Source organism: Myotis brandtii, unplaced genomic scaffold, assembly GCF_000412655.1.
Source record: "Myotis brandtii unplaced genomic scaffold, ASM41265v1 scaffold796, whole genome shotgun sequence".
NCBI lineage: Eukaryota > Metazoa > Chordata > Mammalia > Chiroptera > Vespertilionidae > Myotis > Myotis brandtii.
Genome location: NW_005371207.1, coordinates 2,007,530 through 2,029,879, shown reverse-complemented (window position 1 = coordinate 2,029,879; position 22,350 = coordinate 2,007,530). Strand labels below are relative to the sequence as shown.

Here is a 22,350-nt window from a genome sequence, read left to right as displayed (position 1 = left end):
TTCAAAGTGTAAAGAAAAAGAAAAAAAGTTACATCAAAATGGTAAGTTGACTATTTTAATCACTAAGCTAATTGTTCCTGAAGGAAAAATAAAATAGAAGAAACTTAACTTTGACCAACAAAACTAGCCTAGGGTCTGAATCTGAAGATTTTATAAAACCTCTATTTAGTCAACCAGACTATTGCTATGGTACCTTAACAGTATTATGTATAAAAAGCTAAATATTCTGCAAGAGATATATAAATTTGAAAGGAACTTTTCTATCTTAAATCTACTATGTCAGAGATTAAAAATAACTAAAGCTCCTTCGCTCTTTAAAACTAATACGCCAGTTTTTAAAAAGGATATCAACATAAAATTATTGAGCAGGAACCCACCAACATCATATGAACAAAAGCAAGTAATTTTAGTTATAAGTTTAATGACAGTATCTGACTTGCTTTCATAAGCAGCAAGCCCTGAGCCCCTAAAATGCAAGATGAATATTCTCATAGATAAAAGCAGATTAATGTTTCTGAAATCCCAAACTTCTATATTCCACATGAACTGCAATTAATCAGAAGAATAAATAGTTATTTTTTAACTCTAAGAAAGAAAACTGTGAAATCCAAATTAAGACAATGTAATAATAAAGAGGAAGATTTCCCAGTCATTGCTAATCATAAAAATCGACTTTTAAAACATAAAAAATGCAGTCTTGGCTGGTGTGGCTCAGTTGGTTGGAGCATCATCCCATATACAGTAAGGTTTTGGGTTCGATTCCCAATTAGGGCACATACCTAGGTTGTGGGTTCAATCCCCGGTTGGGGCGCAGATGGAAGGCAATCAATCAATGTTCTCTCTCACACTGATATCTCTCTCTCTCTCTAAAAATCAATGGGCATATCCTCAGGTGAAGATTAAAAAAAAAAACAACCCATAAAAAATACTGTATTTTGAAAAAATTGGTCAGAAACAAAGTCCTTAATGACAATGTAGTAAGGCCCGTATCAACTATTAGACTTACATCAATTACCTGGCTAGATATGCATGATTAAAATTTCCATTACTGCCTAGTGGTAAAAAATTTAGATTTGTCACAAAGCCCAGGACACTGGTATTTCATTTAAATCAAAACTCAAAAAGTGTTACATTAACAAAAACAGTAAAATCTGATAAAATCATGTAACTCATTTTAAAACACCATTATTTACAGATTCTCTTTGAATATATAACAGGTAATGATGCAATGAAGACGTTTTTACAATATTTATTAAGATAACAAATTTATAAAGTGAAGGACTCAGAGGCACATAGTTTAAAAGGCCAATACCATGGGAATAATGAAGTCAACACAGAAAAGAAAGTATGAACAATTACAACCAATACAGGATTTTTTTTAAAAAGCCACATCCCCCCAATAAACACATCATATGAATCATCCTTCAAAATTACCATGATAAAAAGTTATTTCCTTCAAAGAAAAATAATTCTTTCCACCTACCGAGCCTAGAAAATTCTATTTACAATGAACTGTCTGGCATTTCATCAGTATTGTTTAATACGGCCTCCTCTATTACTATCATTAGAAGTACTGAAAATTTTATAGCTATTGTATTTACAAATGCACATAATATTTAAATTTGCTCTTCATTGAGAACAACTGAATATATACTTGATCAAATCACAATACAAATGTTTTAGTGTTGAAAACACATTTTGTGGGGAAAAATGTATGGGAAGAGGTGTACTTAGAATTATATTGTTTCTGAAGGATTACTAGGCCAATAAGTCTGATAAAACTCAAGGTAGTCACAAAACAGATGTTTGTTGATGAAGAATTTAATTTATTTCTGTTTTAACTGGACACACTGGGCTTCTTCAGTCAACTTTCACCACACTGTAAATTTTGGTAACAAACCAAAAGCATGCAAAGAAGCCAATTGTTCCTATAAGAGAAAAAAGAAAAATAAATCCTTTTTCAAAGAAAGCCTAATAATTCACACATCAATACTGATTTAAAATGACTGTTTCCTTAAAAAAAGCCACAAAACTAAAAACTGTTACCTTCCAGGAATATACCATAGATCCATGAGCTTTTTTTAAAAATATACAACCACCTGAAATCAAATTTCCTACAGAAATTGACAGAAAGAACTGTTTATACTATAAGATTACCTGAGCTTTCTAGAATACATTTTTCTTATTACATGCAAAAGACTGAAATTAAGATGAAAAGGATGACAATATTCCTTTCCTTTTAAAGAATGTTTCACCATAAAATGGAAAGATGCTATTAAAATTAATTCAAGGTCTGATATGACAGAGCATCAGATTCATAGAATTAAATGGGGATAATTTCTAAGTATAGTTATTGGGAATTATCGGTTTTCAAAGAACTATAACAAAATAATGCAGGAAGGTTTTACAAATTGTTTAAAAGCAATATAATTAGGATAATAATAAAGATGCACCCCCACTGAGAATGAGAGGTGGTGTGGTACCGGAGGACAGAGCAGCTTTGTCATGAGCTGTGTATAACATCTTTGGAGTAGGCCACTGAATTTACAAGCCCATTTCTTTATCTTGTTTTAAACAGAGATAATTTTATATGCCCTAGCTGCCTCCATAGACTGTCAGGCAGAGTACATGAGATGATTCATGAAAAAATATATGCCTTGATTTATAGGTATCTTCATCAATCTAGATTCCAAAAAACTGAATGCTAGACAGGTGACAAAAATGAGGCTCTGAGGGATTGTCTATTGGCCCCATGGCTGGTAAGTAGGACCAGAACTCAAATCCCCTTTTTCTGACTTCAAGTGTAGTACTTTTTAAAACTAAACCATGCTTAGATTTATTAAACATAAATTTAGAGACTCTGTTTTGCAAAAGGATATATACTAAATTATGAAACTGCCTTACATATTTTTAAAAACTGAGAGGCATACCATTTTTTCCAGGATTACCCCTGAGAAAGAGCCAACAGGTGGGGGTGCAGAAGAATACAGAAAGGGGACATACATACTCCTTGTTTAAGTCTAGTTTTCAACATTGTTTTAAATGTAATATAAAGAAAAAGTATTAAAGGAGATTTTCTAAGTCAAGTGGAGCATTACTATGTAAAGCTATAAATGTTGTTATACTCATTCTCACAGCATACATGTACTGAGTACCTACTATGCACAAGTCACTGTTTGGGAGGATATATTGAAGGTATTTGAATATACCTTTTGATTATTCAAAGGGTCATTAGTAAGCTTAGCTAGGGATGAAGTTAGAGTTAATTTCAGAAAAGTAATGATGAAAACATAAATCTATTTAAACAACCTTGTTTAAGAGAAGGTATGTTAAGACGAGAAAAAAACATTTTATCACCATACTGATAACCCTAAGAATGTTTACTTTGTCCTTAACAAAATACTTTTAGTATTTTATCTTTTTCTTAATATGGAATAGATATAATATACATACTTAAAGCATCTTTCTTTAAATGAATGAATATTATTTTGTTTTGTAAAATAGACCGACTAAGATAAGGGTCTGGAGTCCTGAAGTAACTATGGGTATACCCCACTTTAGAAAACACCAACCTCATTATGTCTGACCAATGACCTGGAATACAGAATTGATGTAAGTGTCTGAAGCTTGTCATATACCGATATAGCAACAGAGGCACTTAATAAACCTACTTAGTTATCCTAATTTAAATATTTTTTTTCTTTTGGGCTCCTATATGTCCTCACATAGAATGCAACACAACCTTAGATAAAATTTTAGATATACATTTTTTGTGACAAAGAAAGGTCCCTCAATTTTCTTTTTTTAGTTCAGTCATTCCACACATGCTTACAAGCACCCATAGGGCTCTAAGATATAGGAAACTTACTCAAATGGGCAGAGAAAAATATACATACATAAATACCACTACAATATATACTGTACACCATTAAGTACTTAAATTTTATTTTATTTTTATTTATTTATTTTTTAATATATTTTATTTTATTGAATTTTAAACTTGTAGTTTAAAACTTATAGAATAAGGGAAGTCCTATGATTATCTTTTCTTGATATCATTTATTCTCAATCTCATCTTGACTTCACCTCTCCAATTTCTACTTTACTCCTAAACTTAAGTAACTAGAGATTTTTACTCTATTTTTTGAAATAGGCAAAATAAACTGATGAACAAAATAGATCCAGAGACATAGAAGCATGGAACAGACTGTTGAATCTCAGAGGGAAGGCAGGGATGGGTATGTAGATGGGAAGAGATCAACCAGGGAACTTGTGTGCATAATCCATGGACATGGACGGTACTGTGGTGGGGACAGGGGCAGGGGGCAGGAGCAGGCTAGAAGGGGTCAATGGGGAAAGGAAGAGGACATAAAAAAAAAAAAAGAGCTTAACAGGGGAAAACATTGAGATGTACTGGTCAAGGTACTCCAGTACTTTAAGCACAACAATGACCCTGTTTAGACTTCTTCCCTTAGCTTCTGCTTCCTCACCTTGGTTTACTGATATTCACCGCACAGAGGGGCAGACCAGACTATGCTTAGTTGCACTGAGGACTAAATATCGGAGTGCTGAGTAGTAGAAGCCTTCTGGGTTTTATAGGGAAAATATTCATAAATAATTTGAATAACTGGCCTAAAAATTTATTAATTAAAAATAATCATTTAAATTCTTACCTGTAAAAAGAAAAAAGATCAAAACCATTATCATGGTATAACCAAAGTACAGAATTGTACTTGCTGTTCCTGTTATCTGAAGTTTTGAAAAGAAGTAGTGTATGGCATATATTAAGAAATAAACTGCAGTAAAGCCACTAGTAAGGAACGAACGCCACTGCCAATGATAATCCTAGGTAGAAAAGAAAAAAAATCAAAGAACAAGAATTAATTTCAAATTAATAGATAACATGTAGCAGAATAAAGTTACAAATCAAAGATAGCTAAGTGAAATAGCCCATAAACCTAATGTTTTATATTGGTTCCGGTCTTTTTCTCCTACTGAACTTTGTCAATTTCCCTCCTCACTAAAGAGACTAAAAAGCACTTCCTATCTTTGGTGGAGCTACTCAGCACCGGCTAAAAACATGTGGAAAATCTTAAACAGTTTATGAATAATGAAGCATTAAACTATATTTTAAAATGTATGCTTCCCAAAGAAAAGCAATATACTTTTTACTTAATTTACTTACAAGGCTTATTTACATTTACATAGTTCAAAATTAAACCATTGCGTACCACATAGAAATCTCTAAGACATATGCCAGGGACCGCACGATTTTGGGCAAACTGCACGTTATTTAAATCATCATAATGCACTTTAGGTGTTGTTTTTCAATAATTATAACATTTTTATTTACAAAAACAATAAAACAATTAAAGTTCCTAGTACTTTTTTAACATATGGTACTGCGTAAAACATTTTCCTCTATGAAGAGGGGCCAAACAAAATTTACATAAGTGTCTAGATTCGCTCCTTTTTCCATGGGCGTGAAAAACGAGAACACTCGTGAGCGGTCCTTAACAGATGGTGCGCGAAACATGAGAAAACTCCTGAGCGGTACAAAACTTATCTTATAGTCTAGTCAACTATATTAGGAAGAAGATTAGTCTATTAAGTCCTGGTTGAAAACCGTTTTCAGTTATTACTAACACTAGAGGCCCAGTGCACAGATTCGTGCACTGGTGGGGTCCTTCAGCCTGGCCTGTGGGATCGGGCCAAAACCGGCTCTCCAACATTCCCTGAGGGGTCCTGGATTGCGAGAGGGCGGTTTTCGGGTGACGCACCCCGGAATTGGGCTCCCTCCTCTCTTCTCCCAATATTATGTCACTTTCTCTCTGTATCTGTCTCGCTTCTTTCATCTCACTGTACCCTAAAAGTTTGGCAGTAACTGACAATTTGTGGGCATTTAGCTGCAAAATGCAATTATTTAGCAAACAGGATTTACTTAGCCTGGAATCTAGTCGGCCTAGGGCAGGACCCTGCTCAATGTCAGGCTCTTGTTCTGCCCAGGCGGAGTCCTGTGGCGGGAACATCCTTCTTCCCACCTGAGCTGCTCCTTCACCTCCTTCCCTCCCTGGAGGTTGCCCGCTGGTGCTAGTCTGCCCAGAAGGAGGGAAGCCACAGCTGGTTTCCCAGTCGAGAGTGGTAGCAGGAAAATTCGCTGCCTCCACTGGAAATCAATATTAACACATTGCAGACCAGTAGTTTTATTGCTAGCTTTACCCAGTGGCCAGATAAATTTCTATTGAATGAGTACAAAAAACGTTTTACATAAATGTTAAAAGCACGCTTTAAAATTAAATACCCATTGCGTTTTGAAGTTATTTATTACATGTTCTTACAAGCTAATATCTTTTTAAAGAATTCTCGTGATTGACGACAAGCCTTAGAAGAGAAAAAAATGAGAATTCTCATGATCCGTCTGCAATGTATTAAGCAGATGAGCTGGCGTGGGCACCAGACGTCGGGGCTGCAGCCAGTAGGTACTGCAAGTCTCATCATTTAGCTCATCGAGTCAACAAGTTTCTGTAAGGGCCAGACCCACGACCTCTGCAATGGGTTAGAGGCCTGGTGGGGAGCCAGACCCAAAGTGGGGAGCCAATGGGCTAGCGGCCCGGTACACAGATTCGTGCACGGGTGGGGTCCCTTGGCCAGGCCTGTGGGGATCAGGCAGAAACTGGCTCTCTGACATCCCCTGAGGGGTCCTGGATTGCAAGAGTGTGGTTCTCGGGTGACGCACCCCAGAATCGGGCTTCTTCCTCTCTGGTTCTGGGTGCGTCACCCGAGAATTGCAGCTGCCAAATCACTGCAGCTTGGCAGCTCCTGTGTTGAGCATCTGGCCCTCGTGATCAGTGTGTGTCATAGCTACTGGTCAGCCGGTTGCTTAGGCTTTTATGTATATAGATAATTTAAACAAGGTAAGTTTTTAAAATAGTTCTTTCTTTCATTTACTTATTTAACTTTTTTTTTAGCTCCTCATGCGAGGATATGTTTATTGATTATTTTTAGAGAGAGGAAGGGACACAGAGAGAAACATCGATCAGTTGCCCCACAACATATGTACGTGTACCCTGAATGGGAATCAAACCTGCAACCTTTTGGTGTACAGGACAACGCTCCAACCAACTGAGCCAACTGAGCCAGGGCTAAAACAGTTCTTATTTTTACATAAAGTGGCTTATATCTTAGCAGGAGATCTGTGAAAGAAATACTTCACTATCTCTCCTACCCTTTTGAATATGTGAAAAGCATACCAAGATTTAAAAAATCCAAAAAAATCCACACAAAAACTAACAAAGCTAATAAACAAATTCAGCAATGTTAGAGGATACAAAATCAACATGAAAATCATTTGTGTTTTTCACACCAGCAATGAACAATCCAAAAAACAAACATTTTCAAAAACCATTTACAGCAGCATCCAAAAGAATAAAATACTTAGGAATAAATTTAACTAAGGAGCAGAAAGATTTGTACACTGAAAACTACGAAACTAAAAGAAATTAAAGAAGACTTAAATGGAGAGACATCCCGTGTTTATGGATTGGAAGACTTAATATTGTTAAGATGGCCATTCTCTCCAATGTGATCTACAGATTCAATGCAATCCTTATCAAAATTCTAATGTCGCCCCCCTTTTTTCCCAGAAATGGAAAAGCTGATCCTCAAATTCATATGAAATTGCAAGGGGCCCTAAATAGCCAAAATAATCTTCAAAAACAAGGACAAAGTTGAAGGACTTAGCCTTCCCGATTTCAAACTTATTACAAAGCTATGCTAACCAAAATAGTGTGGTACTGGCACAAGGATAGCATATATGCCACTGGAATAACATTGAGAATCCAGAAGTAAACCTATACATTTATGGCCAATGGCCAACAAGGATGCCAGGATTATTCAACGAGGAAAGAAGAGTCTCTTCAACAAATGGTGCTGGGAAAACTGGATATTCAAATGCAAAAGAATGAAGTCAGACCCCTAACTAATACCATACACAAAAATTAACTAAAAATGAACCAATGACCTAAATGTATGAGCTGAAATTATATATTAGAAGAAAACATAAAGGTAACCTTAGATTTAGGAATAAATTCTTAGATATGGCAACAAGAGAAAAAATAGATAAAAATCAAACTCATCAAAATTAAAAACTTTCATGTAAAGGATATTATCCAGAAAGTGAAAAGACAACTTACAGAATGGGAAAAATATTTGAAAATCATAGATCTAATAAAGATCTAGTATTCAGAATATATAAAGAACTCTTACAACTCAATAAAAAGATAAACAACCCAATTTAAAAATGAGCAAACAAACAGAATAGACATTTCTGCAAATAAGATATAGAGATGGTCAACAAACACAAGAAAAGACGGTGAACATCATTAGTCACTGGAGAAATGAAAAACCACAATGAGACCTACTTCACACATACTAGGATGGCTATTATTTAAAAAAACAAAATAAAAAAATAACAGTGTTGGCAAGGATGTGGAAAAATTGGAACCCTCATGCAACTGTTGGTAGGAATGTAAAATGGTGCAACCACTGTGGAAAACAATTTGGTGGTTCCTCAAAAAGCGAAAGAATTACCACATGACTTAGCAATTCCACTTCCACATACATACATCTCAAAATAGAAAACAGATACTCAAATATCTATACATCAAAGTTCATAGCAGTACTATTTACAATAGCCAAAAGGTGGAAACAAACCTAATGTCCACCAATAGGTGAACAAATTGGGGTGTATCTATACAATGGAATATTATTCAGCTTTAAAATGAAATGAAGTACTAATATGTTACAATATGCTGAACCTTGAAAACAGTCTGCTAAGTGAAAGAAGCCAGACCCAAAAGGCTACACATATTATATGAAATATCTGTAGAGACAAAGCAGATTGGTGTTTTGGGGAGGGGGGATGGGAAGTAACTGTTAATGGGTATGGGATTTTATTTAGGGGGGGGGATGATGAAAATATTTTTTTTAAATCTATTTTATTCATTTTTTACAGAGAGGAAGGGAGAGGGATAGAGAGTTAGAAACATCGATCAGCTGCCTCCTGCACCCTCCCCACTGGGGATGTGTCTGCAACCAAGGTACATGCCCTTGACCGGAATCGAACCAGGGACCCTTGAGTCCGCAGGCCAACGCTCTATCCACTGAGCCAAACCGGTTAGGGCATGAAAATATTTTGAAACAAGATGGAAGTGGTGGTTATACAATACTGTAAATGTAGTAAGTGCCAATGAAATATTGACTTTAAAATTATTGATTTTATGTTATATGAATTTAACCTTGATTTTTTTTTCTTTTGGGAAATTATTTTGTTTTTTTTTCAATTACAGTTGACATACAATATTATATTAATTTTGGGTGTACACCAGTGATTAGACATTATATAACTTACTAAGTGATCATCCCAATAAATCTCATACCCATCTGACACCATACATAGTTATTAGAATACTAGAGGCCCGGTGCATGAAATTTGTGCATAGGGGTCTGTTGGCTCCCAACCACTCGCCTGTCTGCCTGCCTGATTGCCCCTAACCGCTTCTGCCTGCCAGCCTGATCGACGCCTAACTGCTCCCTGCCAGCCTGATCGACGCCTAACTGTTCCCCTGCTGGCCTGATCGCCCCCAACTGCCCTCTCCTACAGGCCTGGTTTTCCACCTAACCACTCCCCTGCCGGCCTGGTCGGCCCCAACCGCCCTCCCCCGCCGGCCTGATCACCCCCTATCTGCCCTCCCCAGCCGGCCTGATCGCCTCCTACCTGCGCTCCCCCACTGGCCTAATCGCCCTTTAACTGCCCTCCCCCGCCGGGCTGATCGCCCCCTAACTGCTTACTCCCCCGTGCTGGCCTGATCTCGCCCCTAACTGCTTGCTCCCCTGCACCAGCCTGATTTCGCCCCTAACTGCTTGCTCCCCCGTGCAAGCCTGATCTCGCCCCTGCTTGCTCCCCTGCTGGCCTGATCGCCCCTAACCACTTGCTCCCCTGCCGGCCTGATCACCCCTAACCGTCTCTGCCTCAGCCCCCGCCACCGTGGCTTTGTCTGGAAGGAAGTTGGACATCCAGAGGATGTCTGGTCAGTCCAGTCTAATTAGCATATTACCCTTTTGTTAGTATAGATTATTGACTATATTCCTTATGCTGTACTTTACATCTCCATGACTGTTCTGTTAACCTTAATTTTTTTAAAAAAGCATCTCAATTTTAACAAAGTTAGATTTTATCTCCTGTAAAGAAAGTAACTATAAAAAAATGATTTAACACAACCTAAATCTTTAGACATCAACTCTAACCTATTATATAGGGTACCATCATTTTGCCAGGTTGCCATGAATATCACATTACAATGTAATGTTTTAATAATTTTTTTCACTAAAATCTGTTTATGTTTCCTAAATTTTCAGGCTAGAAATATCTGTTACAAAAAGAATATTAATCAAGTCAGACATTTAAAAAAATAAAAATTTAGCATGATGTGCTATTCTTAGAAAATTAACATTTTAAAGTTAAGCTCAAAGTAAATACTATTACTGAACTGGGATACAATCTTAATTCAATCCTAAAAGGACTACATTTAACTTAGGAATACAGGTCAATTTCTACCTTAATGACACATATCTGCAAAAATTATTTCAATTAATAGTTTCAGTCTTATGCCAAAATTATACCGTGTACAAATTAATGTAAGTGAATAATGCTAATACATACCTCAGCACATAGGTGGAAATAGCAAAGAAGTATAGTTGCTTCAGAACATGTAATAACCAAAATGATAAACACCAGAAACAGGAAGCCAAACATGTAGTACATCTGGTGTGACCTATAATCAAACATGTCAAAATGAAACTATATTTTCTCTTTGACATAGTAAATAACAATCTTTTCATTTTTCTTGAACTGAAAATGTTTGCTGTTTCTCCCAACTAATTAAGATACACCTTTTTTTTGGTAAAATATATTTTTTAACATATGCTTTTACTGATTTTAGAGAGAGGGAGGGAGGAGAGAGAAACATTGATGTGAGAGTGTAACATTGATTGGCTGCCTCCCGCATGCACCCTGAGCTGGGATCCAACCTGCAATCTGGGTATGTGCCCTGACTGGGAACTGAACCAGGGACCTTCTGGTGCACTGGACAACGCTCAACCAACTGAAACACACCAACCAGGACCACCTTTTTTTCCTTCAAATTTTGATTTGAGAGAGAGCAGAAGAAAGAGAGGGAGAGAAATATCAATTTGTTGTTCCACTTACTTATGCATTCATTGGTTGATTCTTGTATGTGCCCTAACCAGGGGTCAAACCTGCAACCTTGGCCTTTTTGGGCTGATGCTCTAACCAAATGAGCTACCCTGCCAGGGTCTTCTTCCAACTAATCAGAGAAGACAAATTCTTACAGATTTAGACAATGATAGGGTAGGAGTGGGGCAGGGAAGGAAGGATAGGGCAATGTCATGGACTTTGCCTTCCTGCTCAGGTAGAACCTAAAACTCTTATTTATTCAAATATGCTTAGTCTAACTGTCTACTGGTGAGTCTCACAAATTTGATAAAAAATTAATGGAAAGGCATAGCCAAACTAAGAAATGGCTACATTTAGTATACATATTATAAAAGCAGTTGCATTTGGAAAATATTATAATAAACCTGAAAGAAAGAGGTTCTAATCACTAAAAAGCTTAAATTTAGTTCTCACTTTATGCTACCGCAAACCTCAATACTTTCTGTAACATATGTCAATGTGATCAAATAACTATCCTAATCCAGTATGTCCTCGGGTTACATCAGAGATCCGTTCCTATGGCACAACGTAACGCGATTTTCACTGTAAGTCGGAACCCATCTACTTAAGCATCTACATCACTCACATGGAGCACATACACAGCAGTAATGAAGTGAAACAGTAAAAAAAAAAATTTAAAAGAAAGATAACAATTCCTGATCTTCACTTGTGGTAAATAAATAATAAAAAACATAAAGCACATATGTACATACGTCAAAATGACAGAACTTTTGTTTTATAAATAAATGGGAGATGGCAACGTAACCACGAAATGACGTTGAGTCCTACGTATCCCGAAGACTGTATACACCCTAATGGAGTGGCTCAAAATTAACTCTATAAGTTTTTCAATGAAAATAAGAAGTCAGAGAATGAAGGACTCTTGGGATAATAAAGGACTTTGAAAGGTTAGCTAGCTCAACCCTTCCTCCAAAGCCTGCTCGAAACCTCTCGATCAGGAGCTCAGAGTATCTTCTCTGAAGCAGTACAGATGACTTATTTAAGAACATAGGTTTGGAGATTTGGATTAACTTTTTTGTCACATGGTAACTATGTGACACAGGCAAATTAAATCACTTAACTTCTAAAGCCTCATTTTTATTCTGTAAAATGTGGATAATAAACACCTCATAGAGATCTGAGAATTAAGTTAGAGTAAGAATTAATAAGCCTCAATTAATCATAGCTATCACTATTATCTTTTTCCCACATGAAAAAAAAATTACTTTTTTGCTCTTAAGATATCTGATTATTGGAGAGCAGCTTAAATTTGTAAGATATAAACAGTAATCCATATAAACAAAAAGAGAAAGCCAGTAATACATATAATGGTAATGGCAATAAGAGGACTTAGTCCTTAGCTTACCAAATACTATTCAGAATGAAGAAAAGCTGTATAAAGATGCACCCAAAGGGCAAAATTCCTCCCATGATAATACCAGGCAATGGCTTTGTGTAGAAGGACTGATCAGGAATCTGACGTGGAATCTGATTGGTTCGAACTGGGTGTTCAATGGCCTTCAGTAAAGAAAGGGTTCATAATTACATATATACTTTTAAAATTCTTCTCTGTACTAGATTATTTGCCTGTTTTTTTTTTTTTTCTCAGCTTCCATGGTGACATTAATGGCAATACAAGTCTACCTAAGTCATCCCACAGAAATCTTTATTTAGAAGCCACAAACCAGATACTATCCGGTGCAACAGTCTGTCTACTGGAACAAGCCACCACTGTTTCCAGCAGTTATCCACTGACTAATGGCTTTACACAAAGTATGAAATACACAGGAGATAATATAATACTTGGAAAATAATAGTTAATAAAAAGGGTTTTCCCCCCTTTTATATATATACCCCCTGTAAGAAATCATCTGATTCTTAAATTCTGTCAATGTATTTTTATTTAGAGATGGGCGATGTCATCTTTATTAAAATAGCTCAATTTTACTAAGACTTAAGAACATGAAGAAGACAATGAATATATGAAGCTTTATGACTATAAGGTATGGGAGATGTTCTCAATTATTCTCTCTTTCATAACACATTACATGATAGTATAAAAACACTAGAAACGAAAGTACCTAAACATAGTTACATGAGAGGGGAAAAGGGCAGGTATGTACAAGTTCATTTTCTTGCAAGAAAGTTCAAAGCATACTTCTAAAATTTTTGTGATGATACATAAAAATTTAAAACTTGTCAGTCTCATTGAGATTATACTTCCATGGACTAGATTATTATAGATGTAGATATATGTATATATGTGCATAGAATCATTACATATCTTTCTTCAATTTTTATATTTTATAATTTTCAGTACTTAATCTGTAATTTAAAAAATTTCAAACAGTTTACTATTTATGCTATTTAGATTTTAAACCATAAATTAAACAAAATGTCAAAAAACTGAAAAATCTTTTAGTACACTGGCATGGTAGATGCGGTGGAGACTATGAAGCACTTATAGTTTCTTCCAAAGGTTCCAGGTTGCCTCACAAAGTATACTGTGATACGTTATTTCTTTTAACTTGTGGACTGAATATTTTCAGAGAAGAGCAAGGATAGTAAAGTTAGAGAATGACACTGAAGAAAAAATTCTAATTTTCTTCTTAGCCTGAGGGTAAAAAGAGGTAGAGAAAGATAGAGAAAAGGAAGGGAAGGGCTGAACTTGATTATAATCTTCCTTAAAATCAAGTATTAGCAGATAAATATATGAAATTTATTTCAAAGCTACATATTTTAAAAACTGCTAGTCTTATTTTATGGTCACTTTTTTACTTCACTTCCTAACCCGTACTCTTGGTTTATTTAAATAATGCAAACTAGAAACACTTATTGTTAAGGAAAAAATGCACATACTTTTTAGGTTAAAAAAAAAAGTAAAATAATTTATTTTAATGTCAAAAATTCAGAGTTTTAATTAGTTTAAATTAGCTTTTCATTTCCTATCAATTTGTATTAGTTTCCATTTACTTAAAAAACTTTGAAATCTGTTTATATCTGTAATCTCTCTACCACACTCCTGAGTATATACGACTTTTTTTTAAATGACTGCAATCAAACTTTGAAGTCATCAATTTTCTGTGAAATCCAGATCCCACAGGACAAGTCTGTATCTTTTAGAAACATATCTTTTAAGGTGGCATAAATTAGTTCCCACAGTTGAAATTCATTTGAATAAGTTAACACCTATAAACTTACATTTTTCTTAAAACCAAAGTATGCACCAATAAACGTTAGAGGCACAGATATGCAGAACCAAAGGGCCAATATGGCAACCAGTGTTCCAAAAGGAATAGCTGCTGAAGATCCTTCTCCCCAGAGAATCAGATTCATTATAAAGAAGTCAGCAAATACAATCCTGAAAGATAAAAGAGGCTTTTAGGTAAAACTTGAGTTAGAAACAAAATGAAATAAATGGTAGCTATCATATGTAATAATATCACAATTTCTGTGTTATATACAAAGAAAAATTGCTAAGTCATAGGCTATGTGAATATAAAACTTCGTAGAAAATGTCAAATTGCTCTTTAGATTGGTTGTGCCTAATTTAAATTCCTATCAGCAGCTTCTGTAAGTTACCTCTTTTTTAACAAAATATATTTTATTGATTTTTTACAGAGAGGAAGGGAGAGGGATAGAGAGTTAGAAACATCGATCAGCTGCCTTCTGCACACCCCCAACTGGGGATGTGCCTACAACCAAGGTACATGCCCTTGACCGGAATCGAACCTGGGACCTTTCAGTCCACAGGCTGACGCTCTATCCACTGAGCCAAACCAGTTAGGGCTGAAAGTTACCTCTTTACATATTTTCGTTATATTTGGGATTGTCAGATTTGTTGTTTAATTTGCATTTCCTATTGACAATTGTAGCTGATCATCCTGTGTTTGTTGGCTTCTGAGGCCTTACCTTTTGTGACTTGCTGGTTACATCTACTACTCATTTTTCATTTGGGTTGCATGGCTTTTGCAAAGTCACATATGTCAGCTTTTATATACTCTAGCAACGAACTCCTTGTTAAATATCTTGTTCTCCAGTTTATGACTTTTAATGAACTCAAACATTTAAATATGTGTACTTAATTTCCTTTCAGTCTTTTTTCTATGAGTACATTTTAGAAAACACGACTATAATCATACTACAATCACTTCTATATAACCCACAGAGTTTTTTATTCATCAAAGTCATCACTTTTTTCCCTTTATCCTTTGGGTAACTTGTTTAAGAAAAGAAAGCTTTTCCTAACCTTCTATATTTTCATCTAATTATTATGCCTGTTACATTTAGATTTTAATCCACCTAGAACTGATTTCATGTGTGAGGTAAAAACAGAATATTTCTCCCTTCATATAATCAATTGTTCCAGCATCATTTTATGGTTCCTCTGGTTTTTGATGCCACATCTAGCATAATTCCATATATACACGGTCTATTTTTGTGTTCTCTGTCTTGCTAGCCATGGGACATCTCCAAACTCCTTCAGAATACTTAAGTCTTCTCATCAAGTAACATGGTGAATTTGTATCTTTTACTAGTTAATAAGCATTGTAGATTTGTCATATGGATCGTGCCTATTTTCAGAAGTTACTTCAGGTATTGTAAATGTTTTCTGTTGCTAATATTCCTGTAAATAGATTTCTCTTCCCACAAAAATACCACTAGGATTAAAATATTTAATTTGCTATTGGTGGGATTCATGATCTTTGAGTATTAGCTGATATCTAGCCATTCTGCTAAACTCTTAATTCTACAAGTTTATATATATCTGAAATTTGTTAATGTTCTTTATGTACAAACTGTCACCAATAAATAATAATATGATCTCCACTTTTGGAAATGTATTCCTTGTCTCATGCTGTGAATAGAACTTAAATACAAAAGTGATTTAATAAAAATGTGTCTAGTGTTTCATCATTAAATGATGTTGGTTTTGAATTAGAGATGAGATTTTTATTAATATAAGAAAGCAGTTCTCTATTAAATTCTTGTTGTATCTACTGTAATAATTATATGCAGGTGTTTATTTATATAAAATTATATGAATTTAATACTATTAAATGATGCTTCCTTTCCTAGGTGAACACCAATTTCTCTTGCTCCGGGCGGGAACTTCGGTTCTTGGCTGTGTCTGTCTCTATCTCTCTCTGTTTACCTCACCATCCTACTGGTGAACATCTACTTTTAAAAGTGGAATGAAGAAGATCAGAGAAGGGTTTTTCAGAGACATAAAGGAACAGGGAAGGGATAATTTCTATGAAGCCAAAAAAGGAAGGAGTTTCAAAGAGAAGGTATCCCAATGTTAGACAATGTTGAGAGATAAAGACAGAGAAAAACATTTTTAGATTTGAAAATGGTATCACTGGTAACTTTAGAGAGAAGTTCACTAAAATGACAGGAGGAAAAAAAAACAGATGGCATGGCTTTATTCTGTAAATGTATGTTGAGAAAATGAGAGAAAGGAAGTGTAGAGGTATTTTGTTGGGAATGGAAATTAAATAAGATAGTAGACAGTATGGAAGCTCTTTTTAGGATTTGGGACACCTAAGCATATTTGTAGGAATAAGATATGAAACACATGAACAGAACATAGAGAAAAGGAGAAATAGAAGCTGTTAGAGATCGGGGGGACATTTGAAAGGCAAGATTCTGAAGGAAATTATGGCCGAGTCCTGGTAAGGAGGGACACTTCCTAAGTTGACAGCAGAAAAAAGAGGACAAAAGATACAGCTTGAGAAAAGCATACAAATTTGAACAGAACATGAATGGCTGAAAGGCATGGGAATCTTCAATAGATGAAAACCTGAGAATATTTATCCCAAATGTTTATTAAAATTCTGGCTATTGTTACTCTTTCACTTCTGGCCTGCAAATGAAACAGTCCTGGCTTCTAGAGTTAACCTTTGGCTTGCTTTATTGCTGCTGACTTATTCAGAGGCTAGTTTTTGCCCACCAGAAGGGGAGAGTTTGGGGAGATGGGAAGAAATGGGTTCTATTTCCAGGGTTACATGTACATCAGATACTTGCTATCGGAAGCTGTCCCCAAAGGGACATTTTTGTTTTGTTTTTATATGCGGTGGCTTCTAAAATTTTTCAAAAAAATTTTGGTATATGTTACTCTATATAATGGAATTAACTCTAAAAAGCAGCAAGGCTTTCAATAAAAACCTGAAAATGTATCCCTGCCTGAATTATACCAGGTGAGGATTCCTTTCTATGATCATGCCACAAAGCTTTAAAACACAGCATACACAACGACATGCCATACTAACTTCCACAGACTAAGACGAAGATTTAATCATTCTGCAAATGTTTATTAAATATTTATTTTACCCCTTTTGAAAAATTCAATTCATTATCTTAAGTACACAGAAAAGATTAAATGGATTAAAAATTTGAGAATCACAATATGACTATGTTAAGAAAATTATTATGGAAAAATTCACTTACCCAGGACAAAGAAATGCTGTCAATAAAACATTTGTTTTCCACTTCTCACCTCCAAAGGCTGTCGAAGAAAACAAAAATGGCATAACATAAAGACTTTTCTTCAAAGCTATACTCCAAGTCTGGTATTGGACAAACTGTCAAGAGTCCTGGGTGCCTTTCCATAGAAAATGGCATTAAGAAATGATTTGCTATTCCTTACCCAAGTGATTCAAATCAGAGATGCACATCACAAGACTGCCCTAGGTAAGTCCTACTCTAATGATTTTTGCTTCAGCATAAAATAAATCTAGTATCAAAGGAAAGTCATCCATATCAATTTTTCTTTCCCATTCTTTTTTCTACTTCAAAATAAAACAAACCTATCTTCTAGGCCAGTTTCAATAATGGGACTGAGTAGAAAAAGGGCACTCTAGAGGTTCTTGTTTATCTTGAGGTCAGTCTCAGAATCTATATATATAAAAGCCTAAACGATCAAATGACCGGTTGACCAGTCACTATGATGTGCACTGACCACCAGGGGACAGATGCTCAATGCACAGGATCAGGCTCCCTCCTGTCTGGATTGGGCCTGTGGGGATCGGGCCAGAACTGGCTACCTGACATCCCCCGAGGGGTCCCGGATTGCAAGAGGGTGCAGGCCAGGCCGAGGGACCCCACCGGTACACGAATCCATGCACTGGACCTCTAGTTTGTTATAAAACCAAGAACTCTAAAGCCTGACGTGCAACACATTTAAACTTCCATACTAAGTCTGAATTGTAAAGATTCCTTTAGCACTATAGTTACTGTTAGAAGGAGGGTGGAGGTGGGAGATCAGTGTCATATCAGGTTATTATGAGTAGAAGGGTTATGACCACTTGACAGAACAGATTTGCTTACGAACATTTTACTCTCCTTTGCTCCTTCCCTCTTCAATTTTTTTCCCCACTTAAAAAATAAAAATAAAAAACTCAAGTACATAGAATAAAAAGTGAAAGTATTCCTCTGCTCCCAGTTTAAAAGTTGGGGATAAAACTGGCTGAGATCTGAGAACAACTTTGATTGTTTAAAAGTGTTAACACAATTTATAAGCAAGCACCACTTGCCCAAAAGAAAATGACAATTATATATATGATTTGAAGTCAGAGAACTATTCTCAAGAGACTATTGTGAAATTATTAATTTTGGGTTTAATACAATTCCAATCAAAATTCAAATGATATTTTTTAAACATCAGAAATGACTCTACATAATGAAGTACTTTGTGACTGAGGCCAAGGAACAACACCTCTCAGAACGTTCTACCTGATTAATATGCTACTTAATCTGTAACTGGGAGATCTTAAGAATGAAGAGGAGTCAAGGGGGATTTGTATGGGATGAGGGAGTATGGACTAGAACTTCAAGCAGAGGAAATAGCATGTGGAAAGGTCCTTAGGCAGGTGTAAGGGTCCACTACGTGATTGAAGAACTGAAAGAAAGTCAGCATAGCTAAAACAGTAAGAATGGGGGCCCAGCTGACATGGCTCAGTGGTTGAACATCAACCTAGGAACCAGAGTTTCTGATTCAATTCCTGTCAGGGCACATGCTCGGGATGCTGGCTCAATCCCCAGTGAGGGGTGTACAGGAGGCAGCTGATCAATGATTATCTCTCATCATTGATGTTTTTATCTCTCTTCTGCTCCCTTCCTCTCTGAAATTAATAAAAATGTATTAGAAAAAAGGGGGTGGGGAGCTTATGTGTAAGCAGTGGTCCAACTATATTTGACATGTATTAAAATACACATGACCACCTTAATTCTGTGTCCTTTAGTAAAGGATGTAAGAAAAAAACTTGACAAAATTCACAGAAATTAAACACACTTATGCATACATACATACAGACTTCATACTCTAGAGAAAATTGTATCTGGCAAAGTCTAACTAATATTTCTACTTGGGGTTGAGTCTAGCTCACCACACATTAAGGCCAGCTATGTAACCCTACTGTTTTAGCTCAAGCCTTAAAATCGTTATCAACCCTAGCTTGGTCCCATCTCCCTGGCACTTTAATTCACAGATTACCTATGAAACCATCTTAGTGGATTTCAGGATTCCTAAATCAGGCAAACTCTGGCAATCACTACCCCTGGTGAACGAGCTTTCTAAGCCATCTAATTCCAACCCATCTTTACTCTGTGGCCCTAATCCTTTTATCCACTGAACTTTATTTTTGGAAAGCAAGAATATATGAGATTGCAACCAACCATATTACAAAAGTAACTTACTTCAAGGCTCTTTAAAAAAGTGAGATCTTAGTTTACTTTAAATACAGTTTATTTTTATAAATATTACATTAATTATAAGTATGATTTCTCTCATGTAAGAAAAGGTATCCCTGTATATATTACTTGTTTTAGTGATTAAATTGGTGATAACTATTTGTAGACTTTCTTCATTAGTCCACATATGTTTCCATAAATGTAGCAAATTAAATTGTTCAGCTGAACTTGTTAAGTCAAAATTAAAAGAAAAAAAAAAGATGGGATGGTGGATAAGCAGCACCTAAATTTGCCTATTTCACTGTATAAGCATCTTTTAACAAATAAATCTAGGGATAGTCATTCACTTCACAAGCTTCTTTTAAATAAAGATGCACACCTATAATACATATTGTTTAAAGCAGTGGTCACCAACCGGTAGTCCATGGATCACTGGTGGTCAATGAGGTCTGAAAGGTTAGTGACCGCTGGTTTAAAGCATCAACAAGTCTCACACACAATGATATAGCATATTAGAATCGCCATCTGACACCTAGTCAGGATGGCTTTTACTTACACTTATAGAATCTGGCAGTGACATAGCCTGCAGGAGTGCCTAACAGCACCCATAGGACCACAGCACAAGTCATCAGTGCTCCTCTGTTGGCAGGTGACAAAAATCCCAGGCAAGCAAAAACTAAAAAACAAGTAATTTAAAGTTACACAATTTAGTAATGTTTTCTTTGTTGTGAAGTGATATAACGCCCCACTTTTTGACCCTGTCCGGGTAGCTCAGTTGGTTAGAGTGTAGTCCCAATAAACCAAGGTTGGAGGTTTGATCCCCAGTCAAGGCACATACAAGAATCAACCAATGAATGCATAAATAAGTGGAACAACAAATCAATGTTTGTCTCTCTTTCTCTCTCTCTTTCAAACCAATCAACAAATTAAAAAAAGAAAAACACACTTTAAAAATAATAAACTAGACACAACTTCATGACAGTACACTATCTTACCATGCGGCCACACTAAATCTTAGTAATATTTAAAGGACTGCACCAATAGATCTTACATAAGGCAAGCTTCACTTTGGAAGGGTCTACATGTAAGACCCGATCTCTCCTGTTCTCAGAGGAGGCTGACCGAATGCTCATTGGTACTTTCAGCTCTTCTAAAATTAAAATACAGCTTTTTAAAGTAACATAAATACATTATATTAGAAAGATCATACACCATGACCAAATGGGATTTATTCTGGGGATGCAAGGCTGGTACAATATATGTAAATCAATAAATGTGATACATCACATAAACAAACTGAGAGACAAAAATCACAATCATATCAATTGATGCAGAAAAAGCCTTTGATAAAATCCAACACCCTTTCTTTTTTATTTTATTTTTCTTTATTGATTAAGGTATTACATATGTGTCCTTATCTTCCTAATGCCCCCCCACCCCCCACTCATGCCCTCCCAACAAACTTTCTTCATAATAATTCTCAGCAAAGTGGGAATAGAGGGATCATACCTCAACATAATAAAAGCCTTATATGACAAACCTACAGCAAAAACTAAAACCATTTCCCCTAAGAACAGGAACAAGACAGGGATGCCCACTTTCACCACTCCTGTTTGACAGAGTACTGGAAGTGCGAGCCATAGTGATCAGACAAGAAGAAGAAATAAAAGGCATCCAAATTGGAAAAGAAGTAAAACTGTCATTATTCTCAGATGACATGATATTGTACATAGAAAACCCTAAAAACTCCATAAAAAAACTACTAGACTTAATAAATGAATTCAGCAATGTAGCAGGATACAAAATTAACACCCAGAAATCTATGGCTTTTTTATACACCAATAATGAATTCACAGAAAGAGAAACTAAAAAAACAATCCCATTTACCATTGCACCAAAAAAATTAAGATACCTAGGAATAAACTTAACCAAGGAGGTAAAAGACCTGTACTCAGAAAACTACAGGACATGGAAAAAAGAGATAGAGGAAGATATAAACAAATGGAAGAATATACTGTGTTCATAGATTGGTAGAATCAACATCATTAAATTGTCCATACTACCCAAAGCAATTTATAAATTCAATGCAACCCCTACTAAAATACCAATGGCACATTTCACAGACCTAGAACAAACTCTCCAAAAATTCATGGAATAAAAAAAGACCCAGAATAGCCACAGCTATCCTGAAAAAGAACAAAGTTGGAGGGATCACAATACCAGATATCAAGCTATATTACAAAGCCACTGTTCTCAAAACTGCCTGGTACTGGCACAAGAACAGACATATAGACCAATGGAACAGAACAGAGAACCCAGAAATCAACCCAAGACATTATGCTCAATTAATATTTGACAAAGGAGAC

General features: G+C 35.7%; 1 protein-coding gene across 1 annotated transcript in view; it reads right to left on the bottom strand.

Moving 5' to 3' along the window:
* Nucleotides 1-1,233: 1,233 nt before the first annotated feature.
* Nucleotides 1,234-22,350, bottom strand: part of TM9SF2 (transmembrane 9 superfamily member 2) — a 70,431-nt gene continuing 49,314 nt past the window's right edge. The window contains exons 12-18 of the mRNA XM_014531212.1: nucleotides 20,541-20,660; nucleotides 17,744-17,801; nucleotides 14,495-14,654; nucleotides 12,660-12,811; nucleotides 10,721-10,832; nucleotides 4,674-4,845; nucleotides 1,234-1,928 (exon numbers count right to left, since the gene is read on the bottom strand). Of these exons, the coding sequence (XP_014386698.1) occupies nucleotides 1,861-1,928; nucleotides 4,674-4,845; nucleotides 10,721-10,832; nucleotides 12,660-12,811; nucleotides 14,495-14,654; nucleotides 17,744-17,801; nucleotides 20,541-20,660 (842 nt within the window). The 3' untranslated portion in view covers nucleotides 1,234-1,860. The remainder of the gene's footprint in view (nucleotides 1,929-4,673; nucleotides 4,846-10,720; nucleotides 10,833-12,659; nucleotides 12,812-14,494; nucleotides 14,655-17,743; nucleotides 17,802-20,540; nucleotides 20,661-22,350) is intronic.